The 19,702-nt window shown below is 55.5% G+C and overlaps 6 protein-coding genes across 6 annotated transcripts; 1 reads left to right on the forward strand and 5 right to left on the reverse strand.

The window, feature by feature from the left end:
• Positions 1-32: 32 nt before the first annotated feature.
• NCS54_00657200 (Hypothetical protein) lies at positions 33-718 on the reverse strand (the record flags this gene model as incomplete). Its single annotated transcript, XM_053152024.1, has 3 exons — positions 33-314; positions 372-585; positions 651-718. The coding sequence occupies 3 exons, from the start codon at positions 716-718 to the stop codon at positions 33-35; spliced, it is 564 nt and encodes a 187-aa protein (XP_053007999.1).
• Positions 719-1,013: 295 nt separating this feature from the next.
• NCS54_00657300 (PseudoU-synth-1 domain-containing protein) lies at positions 1,014-2,846 on the forward strand (the record flags this gene model as incomplete). Its single annotated transcript, XM_053152025.1, has 1 exon — positions 1,014-2,846. The coding sequence occupies exon 1, from the start codon at positions 1,023-1,025 to the stop codon at positions 2,844-2,846; it is 1,824 nt and encodes a 607-aa protein (XP_053008000.1). The 5' UTR covers positions 1,014-1,022.
• Positions 2,847-2,946: 100 nt separating this feature from the next.
• Positions 2,947-3,585, reverse strand: NCS54_00657400 (PIG-H domain-containing protein; the record flags this gene model as incomplete). The annotated part of the gene is made up of 1 exon (XM_053152026.1): positions 2,947-3,585. The coding sequence occupies one exon, from the start codon at positions 3,583-3,585 to the stop codon at positions 2,947-2,949; it is 639 nt and encodes a 212-aa protein (XP_053008001.1).
• Positions 3,586-5,201: 1,616 nt separating this feature from the next.
• NCS54_00657500 (Hypothetical protein) lies at positions 5,202-10,206 on the reverse strand (the record flags this gene model as incomplete). The annotated part of the gene is made up of 4 exons (XM_053152027.1): positions 5,202-9,159; positions 9,244-9,555; positions 9,603-9,729; positions 9,777-10,206. 4 exons carry the CDS (start codon positions 10,204-10,206, stop codon positions 5,202-5,204), a joined length of 4,827 nt encoding a protein of 1,608 aa, XP_053008002.1.
• Positions 10,207-17,529: 7,323 nt separating this feature from the next.
• NCS54_00657600 (NmrA domain-containing protein) lies at positions 17,530-18,441 on the reverse strand (the record flags this gene model as incomplete). The annotated part of the gene is made up of 1 exon (XM_053152028.1): positions 17,530-18,441. The coding sequence occupies one exon, from the start codon at positions 18,439-18,441 to the stop codon at positions 17,530-17,532; it is 912 nt and encodes a 303-aa protein (XP_053008003.1).
• A 462-nt stretch (positions 18,442-18,903) lies between these two features.
• Positions 18,904-19,404, reverse strand: NCS54_00657700 (CMP/dCMP-type deaminase domain-containing protein; the record flags this gene model as incomplete). Its single annotated transcript, XM_053152029.1, has 1 exon — positions 18,904-19,404. One exon carries the CDS (start codon positions 19,402-19,404, stop codon positions 18,904-18,906), a length of 501 nt encoding a protein of 166 aa, XP_053008004.1.
• Positions 19,405-19,702: the final 298 nt, after the last annotated feature.

The following is a 19,702-nucleotide window of genomic DNA, read 5'->3' on the forward strand; positions in this document are numbered from 1 at the left end:
CCACATGTCACCTGGGCTCGCCCATTCAAATCTCACAGTATCATACACGTGCTCGCGCTCTGGCTGTTTGGCCCTGTCGTCGGTGTCACAGCCGTCTTGCACAAGTCCTCAAACGCCAGCTTCAACAGCTCCCCTGTCACCGCCGAGCACTCGACGTACCGGTCCGCCCTCAAGGTCTGCGCCACCTGGTACGCTTCCTGGGGGTAGATGATCCCATTGGGGTCCTTCTCCGACCTCAGATCCCGCTTCAACCCGAGGATGATGAGAGGCAGGGTGTCGAACCTCTGAAACGCCATCTTGACCTCGTTGATCCACTACAACGTCCCCAACTGTCAGCCCTCCTTCCGAGAACAGGGTTTTGCATCACTTACATATCTCTGCATGTTGATCAAAGTCAGCCGCTGGCTGATATCGAAGCAAATAACAATGGCATCGGGGTCTAGGAGCCTCCAGTTATCAGGGCTGGACGTATCAAAGAACTCAAACCGGTACTGCCTGGTCCCGCTCTTGATCTCAAAGATGTATGGCTGGTCGATGTCGCGGAGCAGGGGGATTGGGTTGATGTTTTCGCCCGCGCTTAGCCGTCTAAAGAGGACCTAGGATGAGATGATGATAGGGCCAGATTAAGTAGACGGGTTAGGACTGCGTACGAGAGGAATGTTGTCTTGCCACACTTTTCATCGCCTACGAGGAGAATCTTGATCACTTCGGTGTCCATCTTGTGCCTGTGTAAGAAGCCTTTTTTCAGATTATTGATGGATCAGATCACGATCTATGAGGGATGAAGCCAGCTTGAAGGAGTAGGCTATCGCTGTTTAAATGGAAGCTGGGGTATTGATAGTGGTGAGCTGAGAGCTGTACGTAACTTATCTCTCGGCCTGTCCGCTCTCCCCGTGTGGCGCACCAATAACGCCACAGCGACTAACAAGCCACACATCCAAGTCGCTGTTGAAGCCCTTTTTCACCATGACTCTGATGGGCCTGCATACAACGGACCAAAATTTGGAACCCACCAACCTCACATGAGACGCTTTGGTCGTCAACTTGGGCGCCAAAGTCCGCTCGGAGCCATCATCAGCGGAGCTCAGATTCATCATCAACCGTCACGACGCAGCGCTTCAGTTTCTTCGAGTTCTTCATCAAGTGGTGAATCCCCCGAAGCTCGTGCGCAGCGAAAGGCTGCCAGGTACCGCACCATGTCCGGAGACGCAAATTATCAGTCATGGACCAAGAACGGTCTCATTCAGAGGGTCAAGGAGCTCGAGGCCGAGCTCAAGAGCCGGCCAGCCCCAGAACTCAAGGTCGAGGTTGTGGAACAGCCACAGCAGAAAAGTGAAGGCGACAATACGACGCCGGGGACCAAAAAGGCCAAGCCCAAAGGCAAACGAAAGATGGACCCGAGCAAGTACTCGACGCGGTTCATCGCCCTGAAGCTCGCGTACCTGGGCAAGAACTACGGCGGCTTCGAGTTCCAGGCCATGGCCAACGCCCCGTCTATCGAGGAGGAGCTGTGGAACGCTCTCACAAAGGCGTGCCTCATCTTTCCCAAGGATGAACGAGTTGTTGACTTTGAGTGCTGCGAGTACTCCAAGTGCGGCCGCACCGATAAAGGCGTCAGCGCCTTTGGACAGGTCATTGGCCTGCGGGTTCGGAGCAACAGACCCTTGCCTAAGAAGCGACGGCGTCTAAGTGAAGCGGGCGATGCCATGGTTGTGGATGAACCAACAGGAGAGAACGGAGAGGAAGAGGATGATTTTGATACATCATCATTCGACCCTATCAAAGATGAGCTGCAGTATCCTCGACTCCTCAACCGTGTGCTCCCCCCTGATATCCGCATCCTCGCCTGGTGTCCCTCCCCACCACCAGACTTCTCAGCCCGCTTCTCCTGTCGAGAGCGCCAGTACCGCTACTTCTTTACCCAGCCTGCCTTTACGCCAGAGCCTACGGCTGGCGGCGCGAAGAACGGTTGGCTCGACATTGAGGCCATGCGCGATGCGGCGAAGCGGTATGAGGGTGAGCACGACTTTCGCAACTTTTGCAAGATCGACCCGGGGAAGCAGATTACAAACTTTGTGCGCACCATCTATGAGGCCGATATCAAGGAGGTCCGCGATGTCAGCTCCGCCTTGCCATACCTCTCCGGGTCGCAGTATGCGCCAGCGGAAGGAGTCTCGGATAAGGACGCTGTGCACCCCAAGGTGTACATGTTCCAGGTCCGCGGCTCGGCTTTCCTATGGCACCAGATCCGCCACATGGTAGGAGTGCTATTCCTCGTGGGTCAGCGCCTCGAGAAGCCAGAGGTCATATCGACTCTACTCGACGTGGCCAAAAACCCGTGCAAGCCCAACTACGTCATGGCCGACGAGGTGCCCCTGGTGCTCTGGGACTGCATCTTCCCTGGCGAGGATTCTGCTCCTGTGGATCCTGCTGCTGAGAAGCAGGATGCCCTTGACTGGGTGTACCTCGCCGACGATCCGGCGCTCTGCAAACCGGGCCAGTTCGGTGTGATAGACGGTCTATGGGCGCATTGGCGTGAGCGTAAGCTTGATGAGCTACTATCAAACCAGCTCCTGCAGCTTGTCTCGCAGCAAGGCAGCACAGATCCCTCTCGCCAGATCTCGCGGCCGGAGCCCGCCAAAGCAAACAGCACCATGGTGTATGAAGGAGGCAACGGCGCACGCATGGGAGGTCGCTACGTGCCGCTCCTGGAAAAGGACAAGTTGCAGTCTCCCGAGGAGCAGAATGAGCGGTACGCGATCCGAAAGGGGTATGCTAGCTCAGAGGATATGCGAGCGCAGAGGGGCTTTGGCAGGAGAAAGGATGAGTCCACAGCGGACGAGTAGACATTAGATGCATAAAAGTGTTTTCAAGCAAGCTCAAAGCCGCACGTCTATCGCCGGCGAGCACAAACAATACAACAAAAACGCCCTTTGGGTATACCCTCTAATTCTGCCCCTTTTCTTCTGCCCTGCTCTCGTACAGACATCGTCTTACACCCCTCCATACCTCTTCAACGATCTTGCGTCGCGGCAGCAAGCGAGGAAACACGACGACAACGTCTTCTTCACCCTCCACTACCACGACGAGGTAGTACCGCACCTCGAAGCCAAGGAACGCCTCGTTGACTAAAATATCCTGTATCTTCTCCGTCGGGATGAATCTCGTCGCCGTGCCTGCCAGGTAACTACCCGCACAGGAGCTAGTCTGCACGCCGAGACCCCTCATGACGAGAATGCTCTCGCACGCATACCCCCTACGGCTAAGCAGCCACAGCACAGCAAAGCTCCCAGGCACGAGGACAGAGACAGGTATATTCTCCGCAAGCGCAGATATCGAAGCCGGAGCCTGCAGGTGCGCGCGCGGGACGAGGTCCTTGAGCAGAGGCGGTATGGCGCTGGCGAGGAGCGGCGAGAGGGTGAGGCGCGCGTAGAGGAGCAGGAGGACGAAGACGGTGACGAGGAAGCGCGAGAGGAGGATGAGGGTGTGGAGGGCGGGAGGAATTGGTCGGAGGGTTGTTACGGTGAATTCGGCCGTCGTGGGGGAGGGATGCCTGATCCGCAGGCGGGGAGATGTCGAGAGCATGGTGGTTGACTTGGTGATGGGTTAACATTTGAGCATGGTGGGTTGTGTGCGCTGGCCGAGGTTGTCTCTGTCGTGTATGCTGAAGAAACCGAGAAAGTCTGGACTTGTGGTGAGTGCGACGGTTGTAAACAGACAATTGAAGCTATAACTGCTGTGCCAGCCAGCTATGTGAAGGAGAGGAAGCTGTAATCATGGGGAGTTGAAGCTCAAGTCCAGCAGAGCAATCACAGGCACAAGCCCCACCACTAGCCACACACCCACAGACCCTACCTTTATAAGCCCCAAATTATGCACCAACTTCCGACTGTAATGGTCCAACGGCGAAGACGTTCAAATACGCTCATCTTCCCATCCCAATTCCACCACCTTCGGGTGGTGGCCCTCCGCCGCGCCCCGTCCGAACGCCGCGGTGGCCGCCCACTCGTGCAGGAAACTCACGATGCTGGTAACCCCTTGGCGGTCCTGAGCGCTGGAGATGACCCTTGAGGGAGGCTTCACTCTGCAGAGATCTCTCCCCCGTCGCGTGGCGGGTGGGAATACGCTTGTGCGGGGGGATTTGGGTTGGTTGAGGATGAGATGGGACAGTCAACGCTTTCTTTTTTGCATTTTTTGCAGATTGATTACACACATGAAATGCCGATTAAAAATTGTGTTTCAATTAAATCGCATCAGCTCTTTCGTTTGCAGACATTTTTAATGTCATTGAGGTCAGGTGTGGTGCTGTGCTGTCTGATTCGAACCTTCCCACTGAATTTCCTAGACCTCGCACATGAAGCCATCACCACATCTCGCCTCACAAGTCACAGAAATAACAGACTTATGCAAGACAAACCACATTCGTTCAATTCGTAAACACTAAAAGCCCTCCGGGGGAATAAAAATAAAAGAGCTATCCAATCCAATCCTTTCCAATCCTAGTCATCCATCAATCATTCCCATCAAACTATCCCCATGTCCCATAATCCGGTCCATTGAATCCAATCCAATCCAATCCATTCATCCCGTCCATCATCATTCACTCAAAACTCAAACAAGTGCCGCGAGGCAACATTGTATAACGCAATTCGCTGCATTTATTTCCCGCATCGTGTCCTCGACTTTTTGGGGCCTTTCGTCTGATCCAAGGAACACGACGGCCTTGAGATTGACCCTCTTCTTTTTCTTCTTCTTCTCCCCCTTCCCCAAGAATGTTAAAAAAGAACAGAACAGAAAACATTGCGCGTATGCAATTCAACCACCCCCAAACATAATCTGTAAAGCCACGGGTTTGCTTTTGCAAGGACCACACACGTCCCGACCCAGAGAAACGAAGAGTCATGCATAGTTCATCAGATCGCCCGCCAGTCAATGCAACTGAACCCGCCGTGACAGGGCCTCAGAACTTCAAGAAACCAAAAACAAGAAACAAAACCAGGGATTTTCATCCGTGTCGTGACAAGGCGCAGGAATGCAATCTCAGCGTCGGACAACAAACATGGTATCGACTTAAGAGATGGTAGATAACGCCGATCGCCATGCAGAGAATCGAATCGAAAAAGTACAAGTGTCGTTTATAAGGAGTGGTAGAAGGAAACAAGATGCCGTACAACGCGCTGCTTGCGCCCGGATGAGACCTCCTAGATCATCTCGCTCCGGTGCAGGCCCGTCGACAGATGCTTGTTCTTAGTGTCGATAGGAGATCGCAGCACATCAGGGTTGTACGACACCGGGGGAGGCGACTTGAGCTTTACAGGCATGGGAATGCTCTCGTATGGTGCCTCATAAGTGGGCGACTTATGCTTTCCGGGCATCGGGATGCTCTCGTATGGTGCCTCAAAGGGGGGCGACATGGTGTATTCCTTGCGGCTACGGCTAGCCGATCGGAGACGCTCAGTCGCCTTGGAGATACGGCTGGAGATGCTGCCGCCATCACCGACACTTCGGCCCCGGCTGTGACCCTTCTGAACAGGGGCGGGAGGAGGGCTGGCCTCGGATCCCATGTCGTTGCCAGAAGTGTCCTCGTCGTCCATGACAATCTCAATCATGCCAGATGCAACAGCTCCGCCCTGCTGGGCTCGGTGAGCGACGTGAGGAAGGGGAGCTGGGGGTGGAGGAGGAGGCGAAGCCAGATGTCGGAGCTCCTTCAACACCGGAGGAGGTGGTGGCATAGGCTCCTCGTGAGACCGACGTCGCTCGCCGCCAGGGTATTCATCGATGCGGCCTACGCTGCCCTTGCGGTCGGGCCAAACTGAATGCTGGCTTGGCTCGTCAGGGATAGGAGCCGACATGCTTCGGGGAATGCTGGGTCGGGTTGGCGGCTGATAAACAGTCGAGGGCAACAGAGTGAGAAGATCACCACCCATGTCCTTATCGGGCGAGGCATGGGGTGAGGCGTTTGGTGTCTGCCTCTGAACAAAGTTGGGTGGGATCGAAGGGACATCGGGCCTAGGAGTGCTGCCAGTCTTGTCGTGGTTGCCCTCAATGATGAGCCTCATGGCCTTGGGGGTAGCAGGAAGACCCATGACAGGTCCGTTACGCGCGTACATGCTCTTGACTGGCTGCTCAGTAGGACTGGGACCCCGTGCCTCGTCAGACCACTCCTTGGGCTCAGGGGCTTCAACTGCCGTCGGGAGAGCAGGAGAAAAGTCGTTGGGGTGAGGAATGGATGGCGCCTGGGGACGTTTAGCCAGGGACTTGCGACGCTCCTCGAGTTCTCGGGCAGCCTGCTCCTTCTTCCGCTGACGGTCATCCTTCATCTGCTTGAGATCGCCAGCGTGGTCAGTCGAGGCGGTCCTACCATGGGCGAACAGGGGCTCAGGAATCTCAATGGCATCCGAGTTGGCCCTGATTCGAGTCTCCGAAGGAGATCGCTTGCCGCCGACAGAGGGTGAGTTGAGGCCACGGCTAACACTGCGGCTGTGCTTGTTCCTAAACTCCTCTTGAGCCGCCATGGCGGCTCTGTAATCCTCCTCATCTTCCGAGCCCTGGTAGTGGGGAGCGGTCGCCGACAGGGGAAGAGGAGAGGATGGGGATCGCTGAACTGATCCCTCCCGTCCTTGGCCACGACCGCGGATGTCAAGAGCTGGGGGACGGCGACTATCAGGGCTCCTGCGGCGGCTTCCACGGCTCGATCCGCGGCTCTTTGGCTTCGAAATGGAGGAGCTCAACTTGCGCACCGTAGCGGGCTCACCCATATGAGCGTGTCTTGGGGTGCTCAGGTTAATCAGATCTTCGGGAGACATAGGAATCGGAGAAGTAGGTGATCGCTTAGCCTTGGGCCAGCCTCGGGCTACGACGCGGCCACGCTCCTCGGAGTGCTCTCGAGGGCCGGCTGTTCGCTCGCGGCTACCGGGACGGCTGCGTGAGCCCTCGCGAGTCCTTGACTGACTGCGTTGTCGGCTGCGCTGCCTCTTTTGGTAGTGCTGGGCGGCATCCAGGCTGTGGATGTAGTCCTCTCGGTTTCGGACAGCTTGGTGTCGCAGGCTTCGTCCAGCGCTGGAGGCAGAGGTGACAGAGCTGCTGGTCACCGAGCCCGGTCCACGGCGCCGAGTAGGCCAGTGGTAGCGGGTAGACGAAGCAACAGACTGCTCAGGGGATGTCACATCACTCCCTTCTGGTATGGCCGGGGACGATGTCAATCGCAGATCGACGCCCACGGGAATACGATCACGCGAGCCGTTACGACGGTTCCTCTTCATCATGATGTTGTGGTCCGGAGGAGGGGGAACATGTTCAGCAGGCTGGACAACGCGCTCAGCGTGCTCCCTCATCATCATCGGGCTAGCCGTGGCAGCACGCTGAAGCAGGTTACCAGCAATCATGTTGTTGTCTTGACCTGATGGATTGCGAGCATGGCCAGATCGAGTGTCCATGTCGTACAGAACAGCTGACAGCTCAGCGTTCCTGATAGCATCGCGGTTGAGGTCCGATGGGGTCTCGCCGATGGAGGGCAGACGTCCGCGTCCTCGTGCCGATACAGGTGTGTTGAACCTGCTGTTGCTGGATGGGCGGAGGAATGCGGTTGTGGCATCGTTGTTGGTGGACACGTAGGGAGAAGCAGCCGAGTCGGCAATAGGAGTGACACCAGCGGCAATGGGAGTCTGACCACCGTCTCCAGCAAAGAACTTGGACTTTTGCGACTGATCGCCAAAGGAGGTGATGAGCTTCAGCGCCGATGTCTTGGCAATGCTGCGCTGAGGGCCACGCTGGAAGCCAGGAGGCGAAAGAGGTGGGCTGAGCACTTCGGGGATGCTGGGGTTCATGGTCTGGAAGTTGAGCTGGGCGGCAGATGGAGAAGTCCAGGGCTCGGTGGACTCCTGATCAGTGCATGCGAAGCATCGGATAGCCAGCTGCTGCTGACCGTGCTGCACAGCCCACTCTCCCCATTTCCGAATGATGGCGGCCTGGCGCTCCCAGACACTAGAGAAAGCCAAGCAAGTGAGAATCAAGGCTTCCATGTAACGCTTGTGAGAGATGTAGACCTCGATAGCGTCGTTGTGGTCACCCATGCCGAGCATGATTGTGACGGCGGCATGAATGTCACCAGTCTCGAGAAGGCGCTGCACGTAGGTACGGCCAATCTTGTGCTGTGAAGCCTGGTTGCCGATGCCACTGAGAGCCAGCAACATCCAGTCCGAGGATGTCATGTTTTCTGAGGTTGCACTCATGATATCGGGATCAATGTCGCCAAGCCACTTCGCCAACAAGATACGGCTGGCAGACCCCTGAGGGTGTCGGGCCTGCTCGTCCCTGATGAGATCCTCGATCTCCTTGTTCCATCCAAAGATGGTGCTGAGCATCTGACGACGGAGATCATCGTTGGTGAGACGAGCGTCCATGGTTCCCATGTGGTGCTTGTAGGGAATGTCACTCAGACGAGCGCGAGTGTACTTGAACAGGTCATGAACCTTGCTATCATCAGGGCTGCGGGGAACCTCGTTGCGAAGGCGAGAGGGCCTTCGTCGAGAACGGCTGGACGCCATTGAAGGGACGCTAGTAGTGCCCAGAGAGTAACCCATGGAGTAAGAATCGATATCCCTCCTTTGGCCAAGAGTCGAAGACCGAAGAGAGGTTCCAGCAGAGATATGGGTAGTGTCAGACATCCCCCTGGATCTCATCGATCCAGCGTAACGGCCCTGTGTGTTGGATCCCGCCGAGGAGAGGGAGGACAGCCCACTTCGGCTTGAGATCGGGCTGGCAGATTCGTAGGCCTCATTGCCGCCCGAGTCGTACACTTGGCGTTGGGCTAGGCGGGCGAACGGTGACAGGTGATCTTCATCACTCTCGGAGACATTGATCTCCAGCGGAACGGAACTTGTCTCAGACTCCGAGTTGATAGTGGTCGCAGAAGTGGCCGACCGATCACCGGTCTCCTCCGACACTGGAGGCGAGGGAGGCAGCAGGTTCGCTGGGTGTTGGACATTCGCCACCATGATGGCAGGGGAGTTGAGGTCGAACTGCTGCACCGTGTTGTTGGGCCCCAGGGTGAAGAGCGTAGCTCCTGGGCCATAGACGGCGAGGCCCCGGACGATGTCGAGGGTTGGGATAGGGTCGTGGGTGACGTGCTTGGTCCTAACATCCCATGACTGTGTTTGGCTGTGAACAGGTTAGTATAGAATCATGCAGTTAAGCGCGCGCGTAGACTAGGGTGTTTTGTGGTGGTGGCAAGCTGTGACTTACGAGTCAGAGTATTGGATTATGCGGCCGTTCTTGGACCAACCCATCCAGTTGGGACCATCCATGGAGATCTCCGTCTTCTTCAGGTTTCGAACCACCTTTGCGGGATCGTCAGGACTGAACTTCTTGGCCACGCTCCAGACCCGGAGGTCTCCATCACGCATTTGGACTGAGAGCATATCCGACTTTTGCCGCGATGACGAAGCATGCCATGCCAAGTTGACAATGGGTGACGGTCCTCTGGAGGTGGTGAGATTGTGTAGAATAGTGAAGCGTGGCTGCAGAGTCGCGATAAAGAGGGAGCCATTTTGATAACTGAGCCGCGTTAGTGAGATGTGATGAAGAGTGCATGAAGGACTCACCCAATGGCGAATGTGCGGCAATCTGCTGATGGTGCCAGCGCAGTCACTGCAATTTGATCGATTGTCCTTGCAGAAACGTGCTCAGAAGTTGAGGGTTCAAACATGATGATACTTCCTTTTGTGTTTCCTGCGCCTTGTTAGTTCTCACTCTCATATCAGGTCAATCACACGTACCAAAAGCAACATTGCCGTTTTTCATCCAGGCTGCAACAGTCAGGTGTTCATATGATGCAAATCGGGAAATCTCATCACCCGTCATCAAATCCCACACAATTGCGGTCTGGCCGACGTCGTAGCTCACAACGAAGCGGCCGGCACCCGCCTCGCTGTGGTTGTCCACGGCCAATAATTGAACATCGTCGGCGTGCCGCGAGAACCTCCGCTCGATTGTGAGGGTGTCATGGTGGCAGCAGACAATGGATGATCCCTGGGCGTACAGAAACATGGCGGCCGTGGCGGCGCAGGGATCAAAATACTTGAGGTCGGTTACGTGAGGCATGGTGGTGCTGTCCTGGACCTGCGACGTCTTGCTCCTGACGGTCCCCCTTCCAGAGCTCATTGAGACGGTGCGGTTCCGCGACGATGTTGGCACGGCGGCGGACATGATGGGCCTGATATCCTTTCGAATCTCAACCTGCGATTCACGGAGCTCACGTTAGCCAGTCGGCTGGCGGCAGGGGACGACGACAGTTCGGGAACTGGTCTGCAGGGGCCTTGGAGTCGTGTGCGACGATGCACGTACTGTTCTAATGCGATGTCGACGAGGGACGACCCCCGATGGCCGGGGCCTTTGCTCTTGTTGCTCTCAGAGTCGCAGTAACAGGCGGGAAGCTACACGCTGGGGCTGTCGAACATGCCTCGGAGTGTCCTACTGCCCGCACCCGGACAATGACTCTTCTCGGGGCGCCTTGGTAAGCCAAAGTCTCGGATCGCGATGCACTCTGCTCTTTTGTTCCGCCACGGTATGCGATACGGCGATGCGGGTAGCGACGGTGAACCAGGGTTGGACAATGGGCGGGACTCGTGAAGCTGTGTGTCTCGGTTGCAACGTGGAGAGGATGTAGTTTTCGAATGCGGTGAGAGGGAGTGAGAGGTTCTTGAGGGAGGCGGTTAGTTTAGTGAAGATGAAGAGAAGAAAGGAGACGCGAGCGAGCGTGGAGAGGAAGAAGAGATGCGTGTGGAGATGGGCCAAGCAGTGGTTTTGCTTGACAGAGACGCTATAGGCGCAAGCCGGCAACAGTCTGAACGCAACCGCTCTACCTCGACCGGGCCTGAATGTGATTGCCTGGGGTCGGACGACAGCCGAATAAGGACGGGTGGGCAAGGTGGGCAAGGTCTACAATGGAAGAGCGGACAAGAGTGGATGGAGGCTGGAGAGGGGTGTGACCCGGCGCTTGACTTGCAGGAGTAGCTTGGGAACCTCTCTTGAAGGGATTCTAGGGTCTGGTAACTTGTGTGGGTGTGGATGTGGATGTGCGCGCGTGTATGCTGTGCTAAGCAACGACAGGCGACTACGCTGAAGAGTTGGGTGAGGATCTGAGGAGCGAACAACAGGATGCGGCACGAGGCGTTGGAGGAGGCGTTCGACGAGGCGCAGATGGGCAGCAAGAGAGGCGATAGGGCGATGTATAGGGTGATGATGACGGGTGTGAGGTTTGGTTTCGGAAGACGACGGCAAGTTATGAGAATAAGAAAAAAATCATTACCTGTTTCTTCCCACAAACTGAAGCTGGGATGGGCAAGCTGGGGGCTGGGAGTGTTGTTGTTGGTGGAGTTGTTGTATGAGCTGAAGATGTGACAGTGTGATGAGGCGACACAGACACAGCACAGGACAAGGGGAGAGAAGGACTAGGAAGAAGCCCAAGAGTGGAATCTAGAGCAGAAAAAGAGCAGGTCGGGATGGTTTTGAGAAGGACGCAGGCGATCCAGGGTGCCTGAGAGCGAGCAGTGTGGGTGCCGTTACTGCGTGTGCTCAGTGTGATGGACCATCCATCATGGGTCATGGGCGAGGGGTCCAGAGTCAGAGATGGCGCCTAGAAAGTGGCGTCCTGGCCTGTCAGTGGACGCCTGTGCCAGAGGCCATATAATTAGAGCCCTGCGAACGTTGGGTTCCATGGATCAGCGGAGACGGACCGGCTCATGGGCAACATGGCACCCAGGGGTCGACATGGCGGATGGTGGACGGCGGCTGGGGATTGGAGCCTTGAACAGCACGGCCTCGATGTGCTGGGACGGACATCCATTGTTAGCACCAGCCGGTGGAGACTGGTGGCCAAGACGAGGAGAGGAGCTGCATGGAACTGGGATCCCCTCTCGTGCTGTAGAGGGAGCTCTGTCGCCCTCTAGCAGGTCTCGTAAACAGGGGTCTCGAGCAAGGCATCGGATGGCGCAGAAAAAAAACGCCAGTCCGGGCGGAGGCGGTCACCTTGACGTGAATGGATCGCCGGCGGCGGCTGCGGGCTTGGATTGATGAATGACGAGCAACAGCGAAATCGACTACTCTATGGATGCGATGCCGAATTGTGGATCGACGGATCGTTTCCTTCATGACAAGGCGAGTAGCCAGCAGCGAGTAGCAACGGCTCAAACAAAACGTCTAATGAGCAATGCCCCCTGCCATATTTAGCCTCGTGGGTTGGCCGCGTGCCTTTTGAGTTGACCCCGTCGTTGACTCGTTGGACGGTTTGTCGAGGTGGGTGGCCCGCTCAGCGGAGCCCCTTGTAAAAACCTCCATGGTCCATTCCGACTCGAGAACTCGACGCTCGATCGACTCGACCTATCAATCAATCAATTGTGTCCCGTCGCTCGAATCCAGGCGCCTGAGTTGGCCCCGGACCTCACCGTCTCGGGCTCGATTCTTATCATGGACACATTCCCTTGGTCGTCATGGCTTTTACCGTCGTCTCATCCAAATTCCATCCTACCTATGCATTGATTCAACCCGTCAATCACCGTCTCGCGGTCCCTGCTGCCCCTCTTTTTGTGAGATGGGCAGAGCTATGCGGGGCTACGTCTGGTACGACGACGAGCGGTGGCTTTCTCAAGCGTTGCAGGACAACACAGCAGAGCATATAGGTAGCGCAGCACAGCGTCTTTGCACGCTGGCCTGGCGTCGCGACAACGAGTGCAGTAGGGTCGGCGACACGGCATCGTCGATCCAGTTCTGCTGGAGGTCCCGTTGAGACGGCAGGCCGGTTGGTACCTTACATTGCGGTCTGCGTGTGCGTGGACACGGCATCATGGTGGTGGTTAGGCGGCGACATGGAATGCCAATGCTTTCTGGCAGCCTCGGATCCTGCGGTGGGGGCTGCTGCCCTGTGGCTCCAGAGGTCTCCAAGCCTAGCCTCACAACAACTGCAACTGCCATATGCCTCGCTAGGTGCTCGCTCAGGCAGTGTTGAGTACGCGCGACAAATCGAGGTTGACGGTCTCGAGGTGAGGTGAGTGAATGAGGAAAAGCATGTGGTTGGGAGATGGAGCATGGGGGCACGCGGGGTGGGGCACGCCTTCCCGGTAACCGTTCAATCGACGTCGACGTCGAAGCGCCCGGATGTGCTCCAGATGTGCTGCAGGTGCGTTACGGTACTTGATTGGCCGCGCTAGCTGGGAGCTCTCTCCCGGGACGGGCCAATGGGCGGGCCGATCACCATCCCCAGCAGGGATCTAATCGCCCTCTTCTTCCCGGCCCGCTAGCAAGGGAAAGGGTCCACTCCACCTTTTCTCCAACCTAGGGACGGAAAGAGCTCAGAGCTGCCCAAGCCCAAGCACAGCTCTCAACGTTCACTCATGAGCATCAGCCTCTTGGATCTCTTGGAGCAGGATGTGCCTTGGCGCCGAAATGGCACGATGAGGAGGAAATGAGGGTTCGGTTCACACGAAGCGAAGCGCACTTGCGTGCCTTCCTGTTTGGCGCTCCCAATGCCTCTCGTCATCTCAGGTCATTTCCGGCATTGTCCAACGGCTTTTTGGCGATTCTTTACCGAAGCACTTGCCTTGCTGTGTAGATTCCCGCTCGTCACGAGTCACCCATGTCCAACTCACCCGCGCCAATGCCCGCCGGACCCACTTTCGACCTCTGACGAGTGTTGAGTGTTGGAAGGAGCAGGTGAGAGTCAGAAATTGACTCCAAGTATGAGTCTTCTCACGTTGTTGGACGTGGCGGTCTCTGGCTCTTTCCTTCTGGCATTGACTTGGTCGGATGTGGATCATTGTTTCCGTCCGAGTGCCTTGCTACGTACACAATCCTCCTAACTCTCCTCCCGCATACACGATCTTTGGTTGCTTTTGCTGTACCCCTGGTCCATCCCGCCCATTGCTACCACACCCACACTCTATTCTACATATCCATTCGCGTATATCTCTTCTTCATTAAGCCCATGACAGCTCAGATCGCGTCTAAACACGTCACCTTGCTCATTTCATTTCCTTTGCCAGCGCTCCGCTTATAAGGCTTTGCTTTTCTTTACCGTCTGTCCAGTCCATCACCGCATGGGTCTGGAATTCATGTCGGACAGAGAGCGCGGCTCGACCGCCATTGGGGCTTGTCTCTCGACTACCAGATCGACGATGTTTGCCCGGGGTCAGAGACTGAATCTCCACATGGATGCAAGTCGCCCAGCATCATCCAAGCAACCTGCCTCTGTGGGCCATTGAGATGTTTGACCGACCTCCCCGAATGCCCGGGACCGAGGACCAACAGAGGCAGACTGGCTGTCTCATGAGCAACGAGTCAACCATAGGGCTTGTCCTTGAACTCCCCACGGGCGGAAAGCCTTTATCCCGACGTCTGTCTCACCGGCAGGTGGCCAAAATGGGCAACGAGGCTTGCACATCCAGATTTAGCACCAACCAACCAACAAGCAAGTCCCCTGTCGAACTCACTTTTGCTTCTTGTCCTCTTCACCGCGCCTCAGCTCAACAAGCACCTCGTACCTCAACCTATCCTAAAGAGGAGTTTACGGAATTGCGATCCTAGATATGACGAATTTGCCTCCGTTTCCTAGACCTCTCAGCTCTCATGGCCAAGATCATGACCAGTCCGGTGGTCCACTATTGCTCATAGGGCATCACACGACAACAGCCTCTCGGACTAATAACTGGATTTGCGTTGTCCAACGCATCAAGCTCTATGTGCCGCGCCTCTCGTGTCAGATCATGCTAAACCGCCTTGAAACTTACTAATCCACGCGGCTACATGCTGTGGAATAGCTTCCCTCTCGTGGCCAGCCCAAGAATCAGCCTTGAAGTGCAGATACAAGTGGATTCCTCTGCAAAAACCTCCCTTGCTGCACGCACTTAACAGCCAAAAGCATGGTGCGGGCCTCAGCGCCACTGCCTTGAGAGTGTTTTGTCCACCAAGCGCGAAATTGACTATCCCGGCGGACCGGGCTCGTCTTGTTCACGAGGGCTCCCCGTGATGCGACCTTGAGGTTCAAACGGTCTAGCAGACGGGCCTCGTACCCCACGGCTCATTGAATGTACAGAATATGATCTCAAGCTTGCTGCAGCCTCGCACGGACTGGCTCTTGTGCGCCCTTGTCGTGTGGGCGCGGATAACTGCAGGCACTCGATCTGGAAGATGTCCAACCTCACTCGGTGCTTCTATACCTCGCGCTTGCGTCTCGTACCTGCTGTCCCACCTCAGGATGCCGTCACGGGCGGAGGCTCTTGGTTGTGGTGCAACTCATTCGTTGACTAAGATACCGGTCAGAGTTCCGGTCTACGATCTTGTCATCACATATTTCCTGTTGGCCCTGGCAGGCTGGACCCGGTCAACAACGGTCTGTTGACCTGGTCGCGGAAAACCCGGTCACTTTTCTCACGCATGCGCCAGCTGGGGTATTGGGATGCCATGCTATAGCTGCGGCCCAAACCGCGGCCAGGCTGGTGGGTGGTATCTCTTACAGGTTGGGAGCGCCACTCAAGCGGGCCTTTGGCTCTGTGGAGATATTCGCAGGCTATTCGAGTATAGCCCCATTTCGATGATTTTGAGGCCATTGCTGGCATTGAAGAAGTGATTACGCCCCTGCAATCTCTCGAGGTCGCAGTGTGACGGCCATCACTCTCGACCGGCTCGAGGTTGCTCCGAGAGTTGACTGGTATTCTCAGATACATCCAGACTCGGCATGACCTGATAGCGGCGTGTTATGAAGTCTGGTTTGCCACTTTAACACGGCTCGTTCGTTGCTCTTGAGCTCTGAACCTGCCCGAAGTTCTCTCTGGGCTATACCTCCGAAGGAAATGCTGACTTGCAGGTGCAGGGGGAACTAGACGCACGGGACCAGTCGGCAATCTTGACTATCTTGGCCTTGCAAGCCATGAGACAAGCAAGGTGTGCCACAGCTCACAGCCATCATTTTACTCCCAGCAGCCTCTTGGAGGTATTACTCAACTGTTTGCTGAGCCTTGAGCCGTTCCCCTCCCGGAGCTTGAGAGGCCTTTCCAAACTTCTCCACAGTTGTGAGCTGAGCCCCATGAGGCAACCAGCCAAGGATTCAGCTGATGTGACAGTAGTAGCACGAGGCATTTCCGTTCTGGCACTTGATTGTTTGTGAGTGGCTGGAAGAGCGCACGTTTGAGGCTGGATAATGAGCCGTGAGAAGAATCAAGATGGGATTCGAGAAGGTCTTTGAGGTCCAAGCTCAATCTGCAACACTCATCGCCTCATGTGATGCGCAACTTTGAGCGGCATTTCGTTTCTCGGACGAGAAACATGGACCGTGCCTGAGACGGATGGGTATCGCGGAGTAGACGACGGAGCGGCCACGCGGACATTGTGGAGTTGGAGGCGCTCGATGTCTTCTAGACTGTGACAGCCTTGGCAAACAAGAAGGTTGGTCCGAGTGGCTGTCGATCGCTTTTGCACGTTTTCTGTGGCGGGTTGTGGATGTGATGGACCTGAAGATCAGCGCCCGCTCGATATCTCGCCCTCAACTCCAGCCGTGCCGATTTTCACGCAGACTTGAGTTTGAGCACACTGCCGAGTCTCTGGCTTGGCTGACCTCTTTTCTCTTGTCACATTTCACTCACGGCAGCGGAGCTAACAGCACAGGTTTACCCTTGATGAGTGACCCCTCCATTCACCAAGTCGATGCATGTCAGCTCGCGGCATCACCGTCCATCACCTCGCATAGCTCCAGGATTCCCCACAATCGAATCTCAAACTCTGAGGCGCTCCCTCCATCCCAAGGAGTGAAAAGCTTTGCAATAGAAACGGCATAACACAGACGGAAGGCTGGACGTGTCAGACACAACCCCTCTCTGAGGCATCGGCACTACACCACCATCGATCTGAAGCATCGAACGAGGTTGCGCTTGGATCTCAGTTGGACTCGGGGGCGCTCCAATTGGAACCGAGCCGACCACGCGGGGGATTCGACGTTGTGCATGAATGGAATGCGGGCGCCGGGGTGTTGAAGGACTCGATTGGGCTGCGAACGGGGCCCAAGAGGGACCTTCTGAAGTAGAGGTCAAAATGCAGACATCGTGCACATGAATTGGCTTTTGTGAGCGGGCGTTTTGCACCGGCCGTGGTCAGAGTGTCGTCGCCATTCATGTCTTGTACCATGCAGATGAGACATTGATTGACCACCATCAATCACGATCGAGGATTGCCGAGGAAGCGTGGGTGATGCAAGATGTCCAACTTGGACGTCAATGGAAGAAGGCGGATGCAGGAATGATGGGTCAACGCTTGTGCATCCTCGCCAAGTCACTTGCCAGCAGCTATCGAAACGTTGGGATCGGGCCAAGAGATGTTGGTGTTACAAGCTCCTTATTTGTCCAAGTATGCAAGCCTTTCGTACTAACAGCTTGGCAAAGGAGGCGATAGTGAGATACCGCGGTACTCTGATAAGACTAACCACTTAGACAAGCTTTTCTCTGAATAACTTCCTATTTGCTCAAGACACACTACCTAACTACAGTTCTATTTCGCTACATCAACGCATGTCCATCTACTTGACTCTCGAAGCCACTTTTCAAATGTCTGCAGGCCAGGCTCCTGCTCTCGCAACGAGGCTATATCCGCATCCCATCCCGCCGTCCTAAACCACTCGAAACTCTTTGAGGCATCGCTCACCATCCACAAGACAGGATATGAAACTGCTCTATAAGTCTGAGGGAGGAGCTCTCCTACTGTCCTCTGGAACACATTCTGAAGCTCGGAAAAGTTCAGTTCATCACCCGCTAGGGCAATGGCTTTGGCTGCCCACGCTTCAGGGTTCAGGAGCGCCTTGGCGGCAAAGATTCCAATGTCGTGGGTACTGATCATTTGCATCTTGCGGTCTGCGGGCATTCCAGCAGCCCAAAGTGACGCCATGAGCTGGCCAAAGAAGCCAGGGTTGTAGCTATCCATGAAGCCCGTCGGCCTAAGGATGGTCCACCTCTTGCCCGACTCTTGGCACAGTTGACGCAGCCGGAGTTCGATGCGATGCTTTGCTGCAAAGTGAGGTACCTCTGTCGGTTGGGACCAGCTCACAAGGTCGCCGCCGCGGTCAACACTTGTGAACATGATGTGGTCGACTGTTGAGTGCGCTGTGGCTGCTTCTATGAGAGGGAGGGCTTGGGCTTCGTCGTTGGGTGGAACTGTGACGAGAAAGATTGATGCGATTGATGGATAGGCTGAAAAAATTGGCTCTGGATTTTGAGTCTCGCCTTGTACCAGCACAATGTCTGGGTAAGTTGACTGAAGGGCTTGAGACTTGGGCGATGAGATGGATCTCGTCAGAGCCAGAACTCGAATTTGATGTTGAGAGGCATTGAGGATCTTGTAGATGGCGTCGATGGTGGCTCTGCCTTGTTGGCCTGTAGCTCCAACGATGAGGATATCTCGGGTCATTTTAGTGGTTGTCTATTAATGTCGAGAGTGAGTTTGATTCATGGAATGTTCATCGAGGGCGACGAGGCGGAGTTATACCATGGTCCACGGAGACTTTTCGGATGCATTCCAACCGGCGACTTTCAGGCTAAGACAAGCTAACGAACGGATGGTTCCTAGATGTCTTACAAATAAATGCACAGCCTTGTTGGAGTATTACGACGACAGATGAGTCAATGATTATCGCATTGAGATGAGGATGATAATTAAAATGAACGTCATTGAGGTGTTGATGACCAAGCAAGCAAGTGTCGCCATAGAAGTTGGCTCTTAGAACTAGTAATGACATGGGTCGATCACTCAGGCTATCCAACATGGACAAGTCCCTCCAAAGATCACTATGGACGATTCAATCGAGAACAGCTGCCATCATAATATAATTCAATCATGCTCTAGTGGATGCGGCGGAACTCTCATCTCCCATCACGCCTTGGGCTTGAGTCCCTGGGCCGTCCAAACCTCAACATGAAGGGCTCTAACCTCTTGATCCAAGCCCTCAACCGGCCCCTCAACTTGAATGCCCGGAGCAACTTGCTGGATACTCAACGGGCTGACAGGGCTCTTTCCAATACCATACTCATCCCGCCAGGCGCCCAACTGCTCCGTCGAAGACGCATACACAATCCTCCCAAGTCCGCACCACGCATGCGCCGCCGAACACATGGCGCAGTGCTCTCCACTCGTATAAACTGTTGATTCTGCGCGCTCGGTTGGTGAGAGGTTCTGTTGCGCCCATCGAGCGAGTGTGAACTCGGGGTGTAGGGTGGCATCCGAGCCGGTGGTCTCGCGGTTGCGGTCCGTCTGGAGGACATCACCAGAGGCAGAGACTAGGACTGAGCCGAAGGGCCAGTCGCCGGCTTGAAGGGCCTCGCGGGCGAGGGAGACGGCGAGGCGGAGGTGCTGAATGTCCTTATCGTTGACCATGATGTCTGTGTCGATCTCAGGGGCTTGTATCTCGGCAAGCATGCAGTGAGGTCTTATACAGATTCAACAGAGAGCAAAGTAGCTGGCAAATAGAATGTAGGTTTGTAATATAGTAGCTGACGTGATGGCGTCGTTGGATATCGACTTTTGAAGTGGCCCGTTGGTGGAATTACTAAGTTCATGATGCGGGGAAGGATGCTAGGGTTTTGATAGAGACGAGGGGGCCTGAGCAACATGAGATGGAGAGCAAACGTCAAAATTAAGCTTATTCCGCGATGGATATTAGTAATGGTTCAAG

This window comes from Fusarium falciforme, chromosome 5 (genome assembly GCF_026873545.1).
Source record: "Fusarium falciforme chromosome 5, complete sequence".
Taxonomy (NCBI): Eukaryota; Fungi; Ascomycota; class Sordariomycetes; order Hypocreales; family Nectriaceae; genus Fusarium; species Fusarium falciforme.